At 37.4% G+C, this 21045-nt stretch overlaps 1 protein-coding gene across 1 annotated transcript; it reads left to right on the forward strand.

Moving 5' to 3' along the window:
• Nucleotides 1-710: 710 nt before the first annotated feature.
• On the forward strand, nucleotides 711-13468 carry LOC107856482 (vicilin Jug r 2.0101). The gene is given in 8 exon segments (XM_016701489.2): nucleotides 711-1018; nucleotides 10564-10953; nucleotides 11045-11220; nucleotides 11552-11632; nucleotides 11731-11786; nucleotides 11788-11995; nucleotides 12147-12465; nucleotides 13010-13468. Coding segments are annotated over 8 exon segments (1680 nt in total). The 5' UTR covers nucleotides 711-768; the 3' UTR covers nucleotides 13210-13468.
• Nucleotides 13469-21045: the final 7577 nt, after the last annotated feature.

Raw genomic sequence — 21045 nt, forward strand, 5'->3', positions numbered from 1 at the left:
TTAAAAATGACATGAAATTTAATGTAATACCTGAAAATGACGTGACAACTGACATGACAGACGTGACAGCTGACATGGGCGAGTGTGTTACACTCACTAAAAAAATGTTTAAAATATTATTTTTTAGTGGGTTCAAAGGTTAAGATGACAAATAAAAGTATCCACATTACAAAACGCACATAGTATAAAGGTCCATCGAGTCATTTTGCCTATATTTTATTATGAAAATAGTGAAAGAGTGTTGAGAGATTTTATTTTCAAACTGAAGTGATATATTTGAATTTGGGAAAAATATACGAAAATAATTTTATATTCAAGCAAAATTTATAGTTATGCATTTGAACTTTATGGGTGATTTATGATCCTTCTAAACTATGTTTTATTATATTTAATTGATATATATTTATCTTTTATTAAATTTCTTTTTACGCGCTTAATATAAAATACATAAAGTGGTTAAAGTATAAAATATATGTTAGTTAAATATGATTAAAAATAATCTGAAATTATAATACTCCACAAAATTCAAAAGTATCGATATTTTTTGGCATTTTTTGCCTTTGAATTTCTATATAGGAACATCTTTGCATCAACAAGCCAGCTAACTAGCTAGCCTTATCCCCACGTCTACTCGTCACTTTCAACACTTGTCAATTTGCATGCATGCAATGCCACAGTGCCTCCATTATAAATCCCCGTCACCAACTCACCTTCTCCTCATCACCACCGTACCCATCTTCTAAATTTCTCATCACTGTACTTTTCCCCATGGCAACTTTCGCTAAACTAAAGCTTTTGTTTCTCTTCTTCTTCATCCTCACTTTGTTCCTCGTATCTCAATGCGATGATCAAAATCCTCAGGTCGACCCTCAGGAGAAATTGAGAGAATGCCAACAACGTTGTGAGAGACAACAAAAAGGACAACAGAAGCTGCTGTGCAAACATCGTTGTGAACAGGAGTACAAGAGAGAACGAGAACATCAACATGGAGACCTGAAGACTGAAGAAGATAATCAAGGTGGTGTACTCAGTTATACCTTTTCCGTTGAATTTATTTGTATTACTTTCTTCTTTTCCGTTTAAATTTATTTATCTTTCTCTTTTTCTTCGTTGCAATTTAATTAAGTACAATAATTTGTGTGGTACAATTACAATTTCAACAATCGATTTAATTATTTTTTGAGCAACTTTTTTTTTTTTTTTGACTTCTAAATGTTTTAAGTTGGTTCTGTACTAGTATTTTTTATTACTTCATTTTCAAATATATGGTATAATTAGAATTTCAAGAGTTAATAATTTAAATTTGCTTTTTTGACTGAAATTTTTTGTCTTCGAAGTATTTTTTACTCAAATGTGTTTTATATTATTTTTGACTTAATTTTCAGATATATAAGTTTTATTTTAAAAAATTTGAAATTTTAGACTCAAATTTGCAGATAAATTTAAATCTCTATCACATGAATTAATTGGCACAGAGAGACTTTCCGTCATATTAATTAATTAATACAAAGGGTATTTGAATTAGCCTATTTTTTTTTTCTTTAAGTGTTTTTGGCTTTTATGTTTTGTTTTTTTATTTTTCGAAGTGTTTGAGAAATGCAAGAAAATATTCTTAATCACTTTTTTTAGGCTGAAACTTAAAAAATAAGTCAAAAGAGGATTTTGACTTTTCCCTTATAAGCTATTTTAAAAAGCCAATTTAAACACACCTAAAGTAGGATCTTGTGTAGAATGTTATTCAAGAGTAGCATCTTGAGAAGAATGTTATTGAAGAAGGCATTAGTTAACTTAGGAACTAAACTATACATATTAGAAAATAGAGAATAGATTATTTGTTATATACGCCATCTTTTTAGTCCGATTGTTGGTTAGTTACTTACACTTTGTTTGGATAGTGGTTTGGTCATGATTTCATAATGTATGATATTGTATGGTATGATATAGTCACTACAATATAATGTTTGAATAAACTATATCGTTCACTGTTTACTGTTGTTTTGATGATAGTTTTATTATTTGATTTGACAGTATGTTACTTTGTTGTAATCGATAAGTTTACTAAAATGTCCTTAATTATTATAAATGTCAAATTTATCAATAATTGTTAATGAAATAATTTTCTTCCTACTATTTTTAATAGTAACAAATTTCATCTTTTCGTGTTTTGAGACGAGACACCGACGATAAGTACAAAGTTTGAATGCATTTTTTGTGTATGCAAAAATATTTTTCAAGAAAACAAACTATTTTTTTTACTTATTTTCTTATCTTTATTTTCTTATCTTTGCAACATGAAGAAATTTTAGAAATTTCTTCTAAAAGCATTTTTATATATTTAACATAAAATAATGAAAACGAATATTATAAAGGATGGCGGGTTAAAAAATAATTTTTTTAAAAGAAATATTTGGGGTGGGTAAAAAGAAGTTTTAATTTTTTTTAGAAAAATTAATTATTTTTTATTTTTATGTTTGTGTGTGTGGTGGTAGGGGAGGGAGGAGATGGTGGGTGAAGGGAAAAATAACCATTATACTTATATTAATTAAATTAAGGGCATAATTAAAAAAAAAAAATAAGCAAACTATGGATATCATCAAATTGGTGTTTACCAAAACCATGAGATTAAATCAAATCATACTATACCATACCTTTTAAGAAACAATCAAAACAAACTTGATTTTCTTAACAACTATACAATATCATACCATGGCAAACCACTATCCAAACAGAGGGTTAGGAGTACAAGTTGTCAATAGTTGTGTATATATACTTAGCACTAATGTGCTAACTGATTCAATGAAACAGTTGTGGAAAATTCTCAAAATAGCTTCTCGTTCACTCTCCAATCTTCTTGTTCTTTACTTCTATATTCTCCTTAGCTTTAGTCCACTTTCGTGGAGATTACTAACATGGTATCAATCTTTACGATCACTAAATCAGTGATTCACGCAGAGGTATTAATTACAGCTAACTCAACACTGGCAATCGATAATCAAGTGCCTAAGATGTTGAACCACAATTATCCTCTGTTTCTGTCCACTGTTTATAATTCTAGTACAATTCTCATCTCTCTCCAGTTGACTGGAGCAGAGAATTACACAATTTGGAGTCATGCAATGTGTATTGCGATCCTTGGGAGGAATAAATTGAGATTCATTGACGGTACTTATAAACGAGCTAATTTTGACCCAGTCTCACTGAACTTTGGGATCGATGTAATTAAGACATGGATTATGAACTCTGTTTCAAAAGAATTACTTAGTAGAATTGTCTATTCATGTGATGCTTCTGCTGTTTAGAATGATTTAAGGGAACGTTTGGATAAAATTAATGGATCTCGGGTTTTTCAGCTTCACAGAGACATTGCTACTATTACTCAAGGTACCGGCTCCATTTCTGTCTATTTCTCTAGGTGTTACGTCACTTTGGGTTGAATTAGATAGTATTACACCAATTCCTACTTGTGATTTTGTCCGAATTCGAGGGAATATAGGAATTTTATGCTCAACCTGAAGTTGCTGCTGGGGTGTTCACGGTCGATTTGGATCGGTTAGTGGTTAAAACCATAACCAAAATCAATTTAGTGGGTTTTTGAATTTCTAAAAATCAAATCAAACCATAAAAAGAAAATAATCGTCGGTTTGGTTCTTGTCAATTTGGTTCGGTTTTTCGATTTTTTCGATTATTGACTAGCCTACTGCAACCATCTCTAGAATAAACTCATTTTTTTAACTCATAGAAAAGAGTATCACATTGAATAATTTTTCATGAAATATTTGTTTACTTTAAAGACTAGTTAGGTGAACTAATCATATAAGGAAACGATTGAATAAATAAGGAGATATAAAACTACCATTTGAATCAGGGATCATGGTAACTCGTATTGTGAAAGTTGAAGTAGAAAAAGTGAGGTATGGACCGTAGGGTTAAGTTATTAGTAAGGAAATTTTACATATATACCAACATGTTTACTCTTAATTACCAAAAATTCCAACATTTTTCAAAATCTCCAAAAATTTCAATATTTGACCTCTGATAATATAAGTTAATCACATTAGATACATACTGCTGATACATGTATCTAATGTGATTAACTTGTATCATACATTAGATACATGTAGGGTTAACTTGTATCTCAGAAATAGTCCCAAATATGAAATGTTGGGATTTATGTAATTTTTCAGAAGTAGGGAGATTTTTAGAAATTTTGAAAGTTATTATGTTTACTTATGTAATTTTTTGTATTAGTAATAGTAGTTGGGTTTGGGTTTGGGTTTGGGTTTGGGGGTTTGGGCTAAAGTATTGGTTGGGCTAGACATAGATTAAAATTTAGCTTTAAACACAATTTAATAAAATATTTATATTTTATTTATAAATTATATATAAATAATTATAATATATATATATATATATATATAAAATTTATCGGTTCGGTTTGGTTATTTTCACGATTTTTTTTAAGTAAAACCATAATCAAACCAAATAGCATCGGTTTTTTAAAATTTAAAACCAAACCTAACTAAATCAAACCAAACGTCGATTTTTCTAATCGGTTTACAATTCGATTTGGTTTTTAACCAAACCCATGAACACCCCTAGTTGCTGCAATATTCATGTGCCTTAATGAGACTTATGTGCAAGCTAGGGCTCAAATTTTGATGATGATTCCCCTTCCCTCATTGAATAAAGCTTATTTTATGCTCTTTAAACAAGAAAATGTAACGATCAATCACTCCATCTAGCTCTATACCTGAAACTATTGAAAACACTACCCTGTTAGCTAGGAGAAATATGTTGCATATATAGAAACAGAAGAACATTAATGTTGCATATATAGAAACAGAAGAACTTCAATAATACCTATCACACCAATTCTAACTCCTACAATAATTTATTTTATGACTACTGTAAAATGAAAAGCCACACTAAGGCGGTTTGCTATAACTAATAGGTTATCCTACTGATTTTTCTCCCAAGAAAAAGTTCAACAATATGCATCAGAGTGCTCATAATTCTATTTGTGAAGGGGCAAAACTCTGGAGGTAGGTCATCATACTAAACCTAACTACTTTGGAGGTAGGTCATCATACTATCAGAGAGGTGGACCTTCTACTCATTTTGAGAGACGTGGATCCTCTAACTATGAGAGAGGTGGATCCTCCAATTATGAGAGTGGTGGCCCTTCCAACTATGAGGGGAGGATTTTATGATTATAATAGAGGTACATCCTCTTTAATTATGGGATTTACAAGAGAACAGTACAAATCAGATTCAATAGATGCTTGCTAAAACACAGATTCATAGCAATTCTGATGCCAGAACAAATGTAGCTATTGTTGACACCTCTACTTCTCACAACTCTACGGGTATTCTTACTGCACTCTCAGTAAATGCTAGAGGTGATGATTGGATCTTAGACTTTGGAGCCACCAATCATGTGACACCACATGCTGACCTTCTATCTAACAAAGAACAATTACAGTTATCTAACCAATAGAAATTCCATCTACCCAATGGTGATACCAGACTTCAAATTTAACCTCTTAGCTATTTCCAAATTAACCAAAGATTTACAATACTCAGTTAACTTCTTTCCTAACTTCTTTGTCTTACAGGACATCTATAGTGGGAAGGTAAAAAGTGATTGGTAAGGAATCAGTTGGCCTCTACATTCTACCATCTCATGCTCCCAGTACAAAGTTACTCCACTCCTTCACTCCACACCACCGGTATCAAATTCAGTTTCTACAAATCAACCTACTTTATCTAAGTCTCAAAATGCTCTTTGGCACATCAGACTAGGAGACACCTCTTCTAGAGTATTATCTTAGCTTTTACCCTTGCATTTTAGTCAAGAAATTCATGATTGTGTTATATGTCCACTAGATAAGCAACATAGATTACCCTTTCCTACCAGCAAGTCCAGATCAGTCGGTCCTTTTGACTTGTTTCGCATTGATGTTTGGGGTCATTTTAGGATGTCTACCTTTGATGGTTGCATTTTAGTCAAGAAATTCATGATTGTGTTATATGTCCACTAGATAAGCAACATAGATCACCCTTTCCTACCAACGAGTCCAGATCAATCCGTCCTTTTGACTTGTTTAATATTGATGTTTGGGGTCATTTTAGGATGTCTATTTTTGATGGTAACAAATACTTAAGCCACTATTACAGATAATTGTACTAAAATGCTATGGGTTTTCTTAATAAAATTGAAGAGTGATGTGTTTGTCATCATGCAGAATTTCTTAAATTTAGTCACAACATAGTTCAATGTTTCTATTAAAGCTAGCAGAACTGATAATGGGTTAGAATGTGTGAATGATGAAGTTATACCTTGTTTAATAAGCTTGTTATTATTCATCAAAGAACATGTGCTTACACACCTTAGCAAAATGACATAGCTGGGAGGAAACACAAAGATATACTTGAGGTTGTAAGGGCGTTAATTTTTTAAGGTTCTATTCCTCTTAAATTTTGAGGTCACTGTATACTTTGTGCAACCTACATCGTAAACAGGTTACCATTTTTTGTTTCTCATGAGAAATCTCCAATTTCACAAAAAGAGTCCATCCTTACTATATCTGAAAGTATCTGAAAGTCCTTGGCTGTTTATGCTTTGCCAAAAATCTCCACCCATTGATAAATTTCAATCCAGAAGCCTACATAGGTTATAATACACACACTAAGGGATACATCTTATATAGCAGGATAGACGATTCTTTATTAGTAGAGATGTTATACTCAAAAGAAACAATCTTTCTCTTTTCTTCTTCCTCTCCTGTATCTCAGAGGTTGTTTATTCCCTCTGATCCCTCTGTAGTTAATAAACATGTTGATTCCATGCCCGAGTCCATCACGTCAACTTACACATAATTTATTTCTAATGATCCACCTCCTCTAATCCTACCAAATATTGTCTCCTCTACCTCTAAACCTCAGAGGAGATCCTGTAGAAGTAGTCACAAGCCTATATGGATGAAAGATTAGGTAGCATCGGTTCATACATCCTTTCAACCCTTTTCTCTATCACGCGATGTGTCCTATGATGGTCTCAATCCTCCTATCAGGCTTACATGTCAACATTTGAGGCTGAATTGGAACCAACTTTCTTTGAAGAATTTTGTCATGATCCCAGGCGGGTTGAGGCTATGCGAGGCTATTGGGACTGATGAAATGTCTGCTTTAGAGGCAAATACTGCCTGGACAATTGCTGGTAAATTTGTAATTAGTTGCAAATGGGTTTTCAAGATTAAAGTATCAAGCTTCTGGTGAGGTTGAAATATTTAAAGAAAGATTAGTTTCCAAAGGGTTTAATCAAAGAGAAGGTTTGGACTATCAAGAAACCTTCTCTCCTAGTGTGAAAATGGTGTTACTATTGGAGCTGTTTTATCACTTGCTACCCCTGAAAATTGGCATGTACATCAGATGGATGTTTACAATGCCTTCCTTCAGAGAGGTGATGAAGTATATAGGGACTCTACAATAAAGGTTTCAATTACCTATACTAGATTTGATGTGGAGGGGGAAAAACATGTGTATAGGCTCATCAAATCACTGTATGGCCAAAAGGCCGCAGACAGTAGAATGTGAAACTCACATAAGCCTTGATAGGGTTAGACTTAATACTAAATCATCTTGATTACTCTTTATTCACTAAGAAAGCAGGTTCTCAGGTGGTGATAATTCTTGTATATGTTAAATGAGTTAATGATCTCATGAAGTGATATTGACTTGATCAAAAACACAAAGCAGGTCTTGTAAAAGACCTTTAAGATCAATGACTTGGGGGATCTAAAGTATTTTCTTGGTATTGAATTTGCCCGATTAGTAAGGGGATTAGTAAGGGCTTAGTTATGCATCAAAAAAATACACATTAAAGATCATATCTGAAGTCGGACTGGGTGGAGCTTAAGCCAGTTTTAACACCTCTTTATCTCCTTATTACCTTATTAATAGGAAGGAGGCAAGGAATTGATGCTACGAATGTCATAGCAAGTGAATCAGAATAAGCCCTAGCCCAGCTACTGATTGGAAAGGTTTAAATAAGAGTGTGCCTAGCGTCTTTTGCTCTCTCTTATTAGAAGAAGGAAGGGGCGCGACCCCACTCAGCTCGAAGAAGTAGCTCTTTCAACTAATCCATACTTTTCCTCTCCAACCAGTCAAGTGGCCCAAGGGCCACCTCAATCTTATTCTGTTTCCGATCCTGCTTCAGATTCTCTTTCAGTTGTGGAAACAAGCCCCTATTCCTATCGGTTGAGTAGCCCTCCTAATGTGAGTTAACTATCAAAGAATATGATGATGTTATTAAAGGAAAGCATGATGATCCTTTACTGGAAGATGCACGAAGATATAGAAGATCGATTGAAAAACTTCTATATCTTACCACCCGACATATCATTTGCAACGCAACATCTACGTCAATTTCTTCATCAGCCTAAAAAGTCTCATCTTGATTCAGCTCTTAAGGTGGTGAGATATATCAAGGGTCAATCAGGGCTAGTAGTTCTTCTCCAGTAAAAACAAAACACTTGAAGTATTTTGTGACTTAGACTAGGCAGCTTGCCAGAATTCTAGAAGATCAGTAACGGGTTACTTAGTGAAATTTGATGGATCACTCATTGCTTAGAAATCAAATTAAGTAAGGGACAGTTTCTAGGAGTTGAGTTCAACTGAGGCAGAATACAGAAGTATGGCTAGTGCAGTAGCTGAAGTAGTTTGGGTGCTTAGTTTGCTCATGAATTAGAGGCTAAGGTTACAACAGCTGTGGTAATTCATGCTGATAGAAAATCAGCAATATCCATTGTTGCAAATTCTGTATTTCATGAAAGGACTGAACACATCGAATTGAATTTTCACTTTATCAGGGAGAAAATTCAGTAAGGATTGGAGGAAGCAAGGTATTTGCATACAAAGGAACAAGAAGGAGACTTGCTTACTAAAGGCCTCTAGAAAACACAACATGACTATTTACTATCCAAGTTGGGAGTTCTTAATCTATTTGGACCTGCCAACTTGAGAGGGGTATTGAAGAAGGCATCACTTAGCTTAGGGGCGAAATTGTTCATGTTAGAAAGTAGTGGACAGATTATGTATTAAATATCTCGTAGTCTGATGGTCGGTTAGTTAGGAGTATGAGTTGTCAATAGTTGTGTATATGTGCTTGGCACTGATGCGCTAACTGATTCAATGAAACAATTCTAGAAAATTCCAAAATATCTTCTCCTCCATTCTCTCCAAGCTTCCTCTTCTTTACTTCTATATTCTCCTTAGCTTTAATTTAGCTTTCATGAAAATTACTAACAAATGTTTTCTTCTATTTTTAGCAAGTTTAAAATTATATTTATTTATCTTTAATGATGAATTCTGTAAGAATAACCTAACGTTTTTAACACGACTAAAATTCAAATTGTATGCTTTGTTATAAATGTGTCACAAGAATTTTGTTTTAACAATTGTAAATTTTGTCTAGTTTTACTTGATGGCCCAAAATAGTTTTGAATAAGGAATTTAAAATATAAAATATTAAGATACATGAAGAAGACAAGAATTTCAGTTTAACTAGTACCGAGTTAAAAAAATTGACATTTTTTATTTCAACCTTGTAAAATGTAAAGCTAATTTGACAATTTTTTTATTTCAACCTTGTATAAGTTGTTCACTCTTAGTCCTGGTTTTAGTGTCTCATTTCTCAATTTAACTTGGTACGCGTTTAAATGTTGTGCTTTGAATCTTGTAATTTTAAATCAATGTGATATGTATAGTTTTTAAAATAATTTATTTTTAATTTTGTCAGTATAACTTTTGGGATTTGGGATTGAAGAACTTGTTAAATGTAGAGAAAGAGCTTTTCATTTTGGGACTGACCCAAAAATATAAAATTAGAAGAGCAACCCCCTAGTCCCAGAACAAAAAAAAATGAAAGTAGACACTTAAATTCTGGGATGGAGGGAATAATTTTTCAACAAAGGAACTCCTTATTGCCCCTTATTTTGGCTCTGTGCCTCCCTCGATTTGTGGCTCTAGTCTTAATACATACTCCCTCCCTGCAGAATTACTTGTTATTTATGTTCTAATTGAATTTTCATTTTTACTTTTCATTTTAGACAGATCAAGGAAGGATAATTTTTGTTTTTTTTTTCCTTTTTTTTCCTTATCTGTTTGCATTAATGGATTGTTTTTTAATGGATATGCAAAGTAAGCAGGAGCAGAATGAAACAGGGTATGTGTGGTAATATTTGGGTTGATGTTACATCAATGAGCAAAAACACATTTATATGCTTTATTGATACATATTGTGGATGAGTGATTATTTTACTATGTGCCTCACAACTGATATTAGATAGTTAATTGAATTAAACACAAAGAATTGCTAAGATTTGGAACAACATAAAATTTGAGTTTGACATGTTAGATCTGTTGCATGAGGCACATAGTAAATGTTTTCGCGTCCGTGTATGAGAAAATATACACACAAGTATGATCCTATTATCATAGAATTCTGCAGCATATATAGGCTTTGTTGCATTTGTTTAACTCCGTTTTGTATTTCTTTGACAGGCAAAGGCAAACGTGATCCTGAGCAGAGATTCAGAGAGTGCCAACAAAGGTGCCAAAGACAAGAAGAGGGACAACAACAGAGACAGTGCCAACAACGTTGTCAGCAGGAGTACCGAAGAGAGATCGAACAAGAACACCAAGGCACTGGAGGAGAAGAAACTAACCCACAAAAAAGAGAAGAGAATAACCCCTACTTATTTGAATCTCACAGGTGGATGACTGGATACAGAAGCAGTCATGGTCATCTCCGCGTCCTCGAGAAATTCACTCAAAGATCCGAACTGTTCCGAGGAATAGAAAAATTCCGTGTTGCGGTCGCTGAATTTGAGCCCCAGTCTTTCATGATGCCTCATCACACTGACGGCGAAGCCATATATATTGTGGTTAGAGGTAATTTAATCATTTACGTTTTCCTAATGTTGTTAATTAACTAATTAAAACTAAGTGAAATCGTAATAACTGTAAATTTCAACTTTGACAGGGCAAGGAACGATAGGTATAGCAAATCAAGATGAGAAGAACTCCTTCAACATGGAGAAGGGGGATGCAATCAGGGTGCCATCTGGTTCAACAACCTACTTCATTAACAGAGATAACAAAGAAAAGCTCTTTGTTTACGTGCTGTCAAAGTCCGCCGGTTTACCTGGAGAAGTGCGGGTAATCATAGTAGTACTATTGATGACACCAGTCCACCAAAAATCTCTTAAAATCAAATCACAAAATTTTATACCATAAGATGGCAACTAGTAGTAGTAGTTTTGTTTCTATTTAACACCTTCAAAATTGGTCAAATAAGATACTGTACAAAATACTGTCAATTTGGGTCCGAAAAGAGCCTCTCTACCCCCACGGTAGGGGTAAGGGGTAAGGTATGCGTACCTTCTACCTTTCCCGGTCCCTAATTAGTGGAATTACATTTGGGTGTGTCTTTGTTATTCTTGTAGTATAAGAAGTTTTCGAATGCTGAAATACCTATCTCGGAATTCAGCAATACTTTGGTGCTGGAGGTGTAAATCCAGAATCCTTCTACAGAGCAATCAGCAGCGGTATCCTGGAGAAGTCTTTCAATGTGAGCCTCCTTAATTAATTTCACATGAATTGATTACTATTACATTTGGTCTTTTTATATTAGTTACTATTCTCTGTGTTCCTTGTTGTTTTGATTAGACTCCAAGGGACAGGTTAGAGAGGCTATTTGGACAACAAAAGCAAGGGATCATAGTCAGCCAGTGAAGAGCAAATTAGAGCTATAAGCCAACACGCTTCGAGCTCCACTAAGCAAACTAAAGGTGAAACTGAAGGTCCTTTCAATGTGCTGAAGGAACGCCCATTGTTCGGTAACAGACTTGGACAGTTCATTGTAGCACCTCCTGAGAAATTCCAACAGTTGAGAGATTTGGATGTTGCTATTGGTTTCATGAACATCAGCCAAGTAAGCCTCCTTGCAAAATTTATCAAAGAAGCAAAATCTTGGTATCCTAAGCTTTGTTTTTCTTTTTTGGAAACTATTGCTTTGAAATCTGATAGCAAAGTTTATACTGTCGGTGAATACAAGGTTAAAACTCTCTTGAATGTTATTACAGGGTGCAATGGTAATACCAAGCATCAATACAAGGATCACTGGGTTGATACTCATTGTAGAAGGAAGTGGTTACTTTGAACTGCAATGTCCTCATCTTGGTAGTCAAAAACAAGGCCAAGGGTCTAGCGGAGAAAAAAGATGGCAAGAAGAACAAGAAGGAAATGTCCATTACCAGAAAGTTGGGTTTCCTGTAAATGTTGGTGACCTTGTGGTAGTCCCTGTAGGCCATCCTATGACCTTTGTAGCCAACAAAGGCTCAAATCTCAGGATGGTAGGTTTTGGAATCAATGGTCAGAACAGCAAAGTTAATTTCCTAGTAGGTATACTCCTATTTTCTTCTATTCTTGATTATTACTCTCCTGATTTGGTTGTAACTTGACACATTGTTTAAGAAAATATAAAAGAATTTATTATAAAAGAATTTTGAATCTTGTGGTCCATGAATTTTGAATCCTCGGTCAATAGGTCGAAAATCTTAATAGTTTGAAACGTTAGTCTTTTTTTTAAACCTCTCCCTGGGAGAGCTCCCACCCCAGATGACTCAAACTCACAACCTTAGGGTTGAAAGTGAGGTGTGTTTATCATCTGAGCAACTCCTTTTTGTCTTAAACATTTTTTTGTCTTAAACATTATAGAGTCGAAAAGAAAAAGAAAGCCATTTTTTTCCGAAATGGACTAAATAAGAAAGTAACATAAACAAATTGAAATGGATACGCAAGAAAAAAAAGATACTTTTTCGAGATGGACTAAATAAAAAAGTAACATAAACAAATCAAAACGGAGGTATTTATTTTTTACATTTTCTAACCTCTTCAATGAAAGTTACTCTTTCTCAAATTTATATTCTAATTCTTGAAATTAAAGGTAAGCAAAGCATATGGAGTGACATAGAGACAGAAGCAAAGGAACTAGCATTCAACATGCCAACAAAAGAGGTAGAAGAAATTTTCCAGAAGCAAGAGGAGTCTTACTTTGTGCCAGGGCCAGAGCAGAGGGAGAGGGGTGAAGAAGGAAGATGGGTACAAGAACATCATTTGTCTTCAATTTTGGACTTTGTTTTCTAAATAATAATAAGTTATCGAAGATATGCATGAGGCATGCATGCACTAGGAAGGATGTATATGCTGTACCAAGTGTGTGAGAGCTTTGTGAGTAAATAAGAGAAGGCTCCTAGCTAGCTAGAGAGTGTATCTACTGATAATATAACTCCCTACTACTAAAATAAATGTGGCTTAAGAATTGAGGGCTTTTGGCCTCTCTAGTAATATCTATCGTGTGTAATGTAACTTTTTGCATCATAAATAAAACTCCTTGCTCTGATAAGTTTCTTGTATTCCTTTTTATTCTTTATACGTGAGTTGGAATTGGTCGAGTTTTCAATTTTTGAAAAAAATCTAGAAGTACAATTGCTACCAATATTACATAGAAGCAACATCAGAGCAGAAAGTATTTCATTAATAACTACTTCTCCCTTAAGGAACTTTGTCTCTCTCTGGCTGCCCCCCATGAGTACACCTAACACACAGCGTACAACCACCACGATCCCACCGGAACCTCCCGATCGTCGAGAATCTAGTATGGAAATTGAAAACTCAGTCTACACATCCTTCAAAAACGTTCTTCTCAACAAAGAAAAAGAAATCAACCGTTCTTATAGCATCTACGACGGACAGCCGTTGGACAAGTATGAGAACGTTGAAGACGCCATCGAACTAACTGATCAAGAAAAACAAAGGATCTACCAACCATGGAGCCTAACAGTAATCGTCAAACTTTATAAGAAACGATTGCCTCATGTCTATCTTAGAAACAAACTCACTGACTTATGGAAACTGAGTGAGAACCTAATTCTCATCGATCTGGGGAATGACTACCTCATTGCCAAATTCTCCCTAATCGAAAGCATGGAAAGAGTCTTGAATGAGGGGCCTTGGTTCATCACGTGAAACTTCCTCACCATTCAGAAATAGGAGCCCAATTTTGTCCCCCAAGAAGCGAGTCTCACCCATAGTGCAATATGGTCACGACTACCACTACTACCAACTGAATTTTATGACTAACAAATCCTTGAGAAGATCGGCAGAAAATTGGGCTCTTAGCTCAAAATTGACACATGCACCTCCACAATGTTGCGCGGAAGGTATGCGCGCATCTGTGTGCAAGTGCCATTAGAGCACCCACTAAAAACTCATGTCACCATTGGCGTACATAGACAAATGGTGGTGATCTATGAAGGGGAAAACATTCTATGCACCACTTGCGGCATGTTAGGACATAGTCACAAGGAATGCCCGTCCACTACGAAATCAACCAACGTTGACACTCCATCCACCAGCAAAGCTACAAAGCTATCTCTAGATACTCAATGGCGGGTCGTCTCATTTCCAAAAAGAAAGACGCCATTGAAGAGAAGCCCAGAATCGGTCACCAACACGAAGGCCCAGGCCCAGATGTAGGTAAAGGTATACGATAGGAGCACATTTATGTTCTCTGACCCTTCCTTGGCCCAACATCTCAGCAGCCCAAACCAAAACTTGGATTATGGCCCAACTACCTCCCATGGTAGCAGGCCCAATCAGAATAAATCTAAAACAAAGACCTCATCAAATGGACAATCCAAGCCCACTTCCAATATCCGAGCAGTGCCACACGTTGGCCCTAATGGGAAAGCCCCAACCAACATACCCCCTGAATTTATTACCCTCAATAAATTCATTTCTCTGGAAGATGATGCATTGAGTAAATGCACTGGGGCCTCTATGGCCCCCTCCCTCATAAACCTGTTTCTATCTTCACATCAGAGACTTCATCCGTCTCCACGGTTACTGCAAATCCCAAAGCAACCTCTTCGCCATTGCCCAAAGTAATAATGAGATCAAAACATTTGAAGTGACCGAAGGGGTCACTTTAATTAACTGCCCTGATATTATTACTACTAATGCTCCCTTGGAAGAATGGCCAGAGAAAGTTAGTCACAACTTTTCCAAATCTGTTACCAATCTTTTCCAAAGCTTTTCTAATGGAATCGAACATGTAAAACAACACAACCCCCTAAGTTTTCATCTCAACATCACCTGCACCAAACAGAACTTTGACCTCATGGATGGAACTTGCGTTGCAAAGAGTCTACCTGCAGTTCCAGGCAAAGGTGGGAGAGAAGAACATCACACTAATTCTCCAAGACCCGGCTTATCTAGCTCAAATAACCAAGGAAGCCTTAGACCAAGCGGTGATGGGAATAGAGAACCAACTGTGGCAGTAAATAATGTTGAAGGCACAGTTCTTCAAGGTTGGCATTCAGAGTCGACCAGGGGAACTCAACAGCCTCATGAACCAGGCTTTTGCGAACATGCCATTTTTCCCATGGAAACTTCATTGCCGAGCACACAAGCACTAACCTTCATTCAGAAGTCTATAAAGCCAACTGCCCCAGTGCCCTAAACACCAGGGGCAGAAGGCCCAGGAAGCCCAAGCTCAACATTCCTTGACTCTCTCACGCAGAGCAACGAGGAGTTAGAAAACTTTCTGGCAATATTCGAGGAACCAACTCTAGATATCTTAGCCCTAGACAAGCCTCTAAGGAGAGAATTCAACAAGCCATTCAGCTCATTCAGCTCAGCTATTATGATGTACCTCCCACTGGAGAAGAAGCTATTCTCGCTATCTCTGAGGACAAAGAGTACCTCAATACCACCAGCAATGCTACTAGAACCAATCAACATGGTTCTGGACTACCCTCAAATGGACAAGGGGAAGGACCTAGTGATACACATTTCTTCTCTTACCACCCCAATGAATGTGATGATCTGGAACACTAGAGGAGCAAACAGCTCTAACTTCAGGTGCCAATGTGATGCAATGCTCAAGCTCCACCGCCCTTCCATGCTTGTTCTTCTCGAGATAAAGATGGCTGAGCACAAACACCTCACTACTGCTATGGGTTTTGAAGCCCATGTTCAATCTCTTGCTGTTGGCCTCACTGGAGGCATTGTCCTCATGTGGTACCCTGATCGCATTCATCTAGAAAACTTTACTGTCACAGCTCAAGGCATCCACACCATTATTAAGGTAAACCACTCTTCTAACCTCCCCCCTTGGCTGTTTTCTGCTATTTATGCCAGCTCCAATTTTCTTAACAGACAGGCCCTTTGGGAAAAGCTTAAGCTTATGGCCCAAACCCACTTAGGCCTTTAGTTAATGGGAGGGGACTTCAATGAGGTTCTCTTGGCTAAAGAAAAACTTGGTGGCTTGAGTATCAATAATAATAGAACCTCTCTTTTTAAAGAGTGTCTTGATAACTGTGGGGTGATAGATCTAGGGTTTAAAGGGTGCAAATACACTTGGACCAATAAGAGGTATAAGCATAAGGGAAGTCTTATCTTTGAAAGACTCGATAGGTGTGTCGCTAATACCTCATGGATAAATTAATTCCCTGAGGCATCTGTTACACACTTGCCTTGAACAAAGTCGGATCACTGCCTTATGCTCCTCACTATTACCAATTTCTCTCCTGCCACCTCCAACAAGACCTTTAGATTTGAGCCTATGTGGTGTTCCCATCCTACCCTCCAAAACATCATAAGGGATTCCTTTCATGCCCGCAATACCCTTGTCAACTCCATCCAACTTTTCCAACAAGAGGCTACCTCTTGGAATAGGGCCACTTTTGGAATCATCTTCCATAAAATCTGAAGGATTTTAGCTAGTTTAGATGGTATCCAAAAGTCTTCTCACTACTATACTAGCTTCTACCTCCAAGACCTGGAAAATGACCCCCTCTCTGATTATAACAGATACTTGCAGTCGGAAGAGGACTTTTAGATGGTGAGGTCTAAAATTAACTGGCTCACAAGTGGTGATGCCAACACCAAGTTCTTTCATACTTCAACTATGGTTAGAAGAAGGAAGAACAAGATTAAATACCTCAAAGATGAAGTTGGTAATATCATCACTGATAAAGATGACATTACTAACCACGTCTCCACTTTTTACCACAAGCTCTATACCTCTGACCACACCTTCAGTGCTCTTTACAGGAATCATACTGGAGAGTATGCCTACATCCTTACCCCAGCCCCAAGGGATAACGTAGACAATCCCCTTAGAGACACAAAAATCACCAATGCCCTCAAGAGCTTTAAACCACTTAAAGCTCCTGGGCCTAGTGGCCTTCACCAACTCTTCTACCAGAAGTATTGGGACATAGTGGGGGATAAAGCTAAAGTTTTTTGCCACAAGGTTTTTCAGGATTATAGTATCCTGGAAGAGATAAACAAAACCCTCATTTGCCTTATTCCTAAATGCACTAATGCCTCTTCCAAAAATAACTTCAAGCCCATTAGTTTTTGTAATACTTCCTATAAGATCATTACAATGATTATTGTCAATAGGATCAAACCTATCCTGGGGACCATCATTGGCCCCACCCAGGCCAGATTCCTAGCTAACAGAAGAGCTGCTGACAATATAATCATTGTTCAGAAATACATCTCTCATTTTAGGAAAATATGTGGCAGATATCACAATATCATCCTCAAAATTGACCTTGAAAAGGCTTTTGATAAGCTGGAATGGTCATTCATTTGTGATTCACTCCAGTTCTTCAATTTTCCAATCAAGATCCCTAGAATTATCATGTCCTATATCTCCACAAGCTCTTTCTCTATCCTTGTTAATGGGAGCACTACTCTTCCCTTCAATCCTACCAGGGGATTAGACAAGGAGACCTTATGTCCCCTACCTTTTTATCATATGCATAGAAACACTTGCTAGAGCCATTGACAATTAAGTTGCTAGCAAAACCTAGACCCCTATCTCCATCACTACATGTGGTCCCAAAATCTTCCATCTATTCTATGTAGATGACCTCACTCTGTTTGTAAGAGTTGATACAGCCAACTATAACACCATCTTGTCTACTCTAGGCCAATTCAGTTCCTCCTCTGGCCAGAAAATTAATAAAGCTAAGCCTAGAGTCTTCTTCTCTAGCAACACTACCAACCACAATGCTTCAAATTGCTCCACCACCCTGGGTATAGAAAGAACCACTGAGTTTGATAAATACTTAGGCTTTTCTATCTTCCATAAAGCCCCCACCAATGCTGACTTCCAAACTATCATTGATAACATGGCTAGTAGACTAGCTGGATGAAAGACCAAGATGTTTAACATGACTGTCCTTGCTAAAGCTAACCTTAGCAGCATGCCCACCCACCTAATGCAATACATTAAAATCCCCAACAAAGTTACTAGTTTTATTGATAAAATGCAAAAGGAGTTTATCTGGGGTGCTGATGATAGGAAAAAAAATTACACATGCTGAGCTGGATTACCATCACCAAGCCTAAGAGAAATGGGGGGCTTGGTTTGCACAAAACTGACCACAGAAATAGGGCACTCCATGCCAGTTTGGCTTAGAGGTTAGCCAAGAATCTTTCCCCACTCTGCTGGGGGAAATCCTCATTTCCAAATATTAGAGATCTTTCAAAGGACATTGGACCAATAGAGTGGTCTCCAACACCTGGAGGAACAGTCAACAGGGGTGGAGCCAATGCACCAAAAATGTTGGATGAAATGTTAACAAGGGTGATAAAGCCAAACTCTTCCTGGATATGTGGATCCCTCATAAGCCATCCATAAGATAACTCATCCAGGGACCAATTCCTCACAATGGGAATAACATCATTGTTAATACCTTGCTAACTGATGATGGCTGAAACCTCTCCAGCATACCCTTTGAGCTCCCACCACATATCCTCCAAGACATTAAGGATACTCTATCTCATACCAACACTAACAAAGAGGACATCATGTACTGGAGTAAAACCCCCAATGGAAAGTTCACTACTAGTAGTGTCTACAGATCCATTGCTGAAACTGAGAATAACCAGCCATTTAATTTCCCTTGGATTTAGAAGCTGCCAGCTCCTAACAAAATCAAGACCTTCAGGCTCCTTGCCCATGACAGGCTCCAAACCAAACACTACTTGCACAGGCTTGGCATAACCAATAAATCTACATGCTCATTATGCAACCACCCCTATGAAGATATTGACCACATTTTATTGCATTGTATCTGTCACACCTCTTTTTTGCCCGAGAAGATCGAGGTCAAAGGATTTTTTCAATTAAAGTGACGGTATTGAATAGAGATTATTTTTATTATTTTCAGAGTCGCCACTTGGAATTGAGTTATAGTGTTCCAAGTCACCTTATTGAATCCCTATTCAAAAGGAAATGACTCTTATTATGGTCTGCGAAAACAGAAGACCAGGTAAGGAATTCTGTTGACCGAGGGAAAGGTGTGAGGCATCCCTCAAGTCCCGTGGTTCTAGCACGGTCGCTTTATTGACTTATCTTGACTTAAACTAATTGAATAAATCATGTTAAGGCCTAATATTCACTCACTTTTTAATATTTAAAGCTATTTAAAACTGTTGTATTAAATAATCGGAGAAAAATAATTTTAGAAAAATATTTGTCAAGGTGCATTATTACATCTTTGAATTTTAAATGTCTCAGAAAGATGCGTATGTCGCGTTCTTAATTGAGATGAATATTTTAAACCTATCTAAAATTTGCCTAATATTAAAGAGCTTTGTCTATTCGAGGTGTTACCAAACCTTAATAATAAACTTAAACAAAAAAAATTTAAAGAGATAAAATAATTAGCAAATAATTAATTAAAAAAATAATAATAATTAAAAAAATTCAAATAATAAAAAAAATGAAATAATACAAATACATAAAAATTAATAATGTTATATTAATTTAATAATAATCCAAAAAATTTATTCCCTTTAAAACAATACAGATCTCAAATTATACGAATATATCAGTCTAAGCAAAGTATAAGAAAATTAGATTTTTGAATTATACCATTACTTGATGATTTAATTTAGTTACAATCAGCTCTCTCTCTCTCTCTCTCCTCTCTCTCTCCTCTCTCTCTCCTTACCCTCTCTCCATCTCTAGCGCACCGGCCCCGGTCCCCGGCGCCGTCGCTGACCTTCGGCGCCGACCCGATCCGGCCGCCGGCTCCGACCTCCGGTCCCCGGCGTTGACCGACCGCCGGCTACGACCTTCGGTCGCCGGCCCTCTCTCTCTCTCCCTACCCTCTCTCCATCGCTAGCGCACCGGCCCCCGGTCCCCGGCGCCGTCGCTGACCTTCGGCGCTGACCTTCGGCGCTGACCCGACCCGACCGCCGGCTCCGACCCCCCGGCGCTGACCCGACCCGACCGTCGGTCGCCATCCCCCGGCGCTGACCCGACCCCCCGTCGGTTCATACCCCCCCCACCGGTTCGTCCCCCCTCGCCGGCCCACCCCCCCCCCCCCCCCGGCCGGTCCATACCCCCCCTGCTGTTCAGACCCCAACTGCGTACCCCAGCTGTTCAGACCCCCCCTCCCCGCCGATTCATACCCCCCTACCCTTACCTGTACTGTCCGTACCCCCCCACACCTCGGCCTCCAACCTGCCGCCGCTCGGTCTCCAGCCGCCAACTCGGTCTCCAACAGGCCAAAACTCCGTCTGCAACCGCTACGCCGTCTCCAGCAGCCGCAGCTCCAAGCGAAATCCGGTGACTTCTAACCTTTGTTATTTCGTTATTTCGTTATTTCGTATTGCATTTTATTTCATTATTTCAATTTCCATCCTTAGTATTTTGCTCGTAGTAGCCCCTGTACCTTGTCTGTTGTCTGTTGTTGCGGTTGCTGTGGTCGTTTCTTAGTTTTGTTTCGGGAATATTACTTTGAAGGTGTGTGAGCTTTGTATTTCCTTGCTGCTGCTTTGATACTATCACCGGGTATATCTTTATATTTTCCGATACTTTACGGTAGTTGTGGCTGTGGGTGGTAATGGGTGGATAGGGTCATGTCCGAGGGGGTTGGGGCGTGGGGCCGT

Source organism: Capsicum annuum, chromosome 3 (assembly GCF_002878395.1).
Source record: "Capsicum annuum cultivar UCD-10X-F1 chromosome 3, UCD10Xv1.1, whole genome shotgun sequence".
In the NCBI taxonomy this organism is placed as follows: Eukaryota; Viridiplantae; Streptophyta; class Magnoliopsida; order Solanales; family Solanaceae; genus Capsicum; species Capsicum annuum.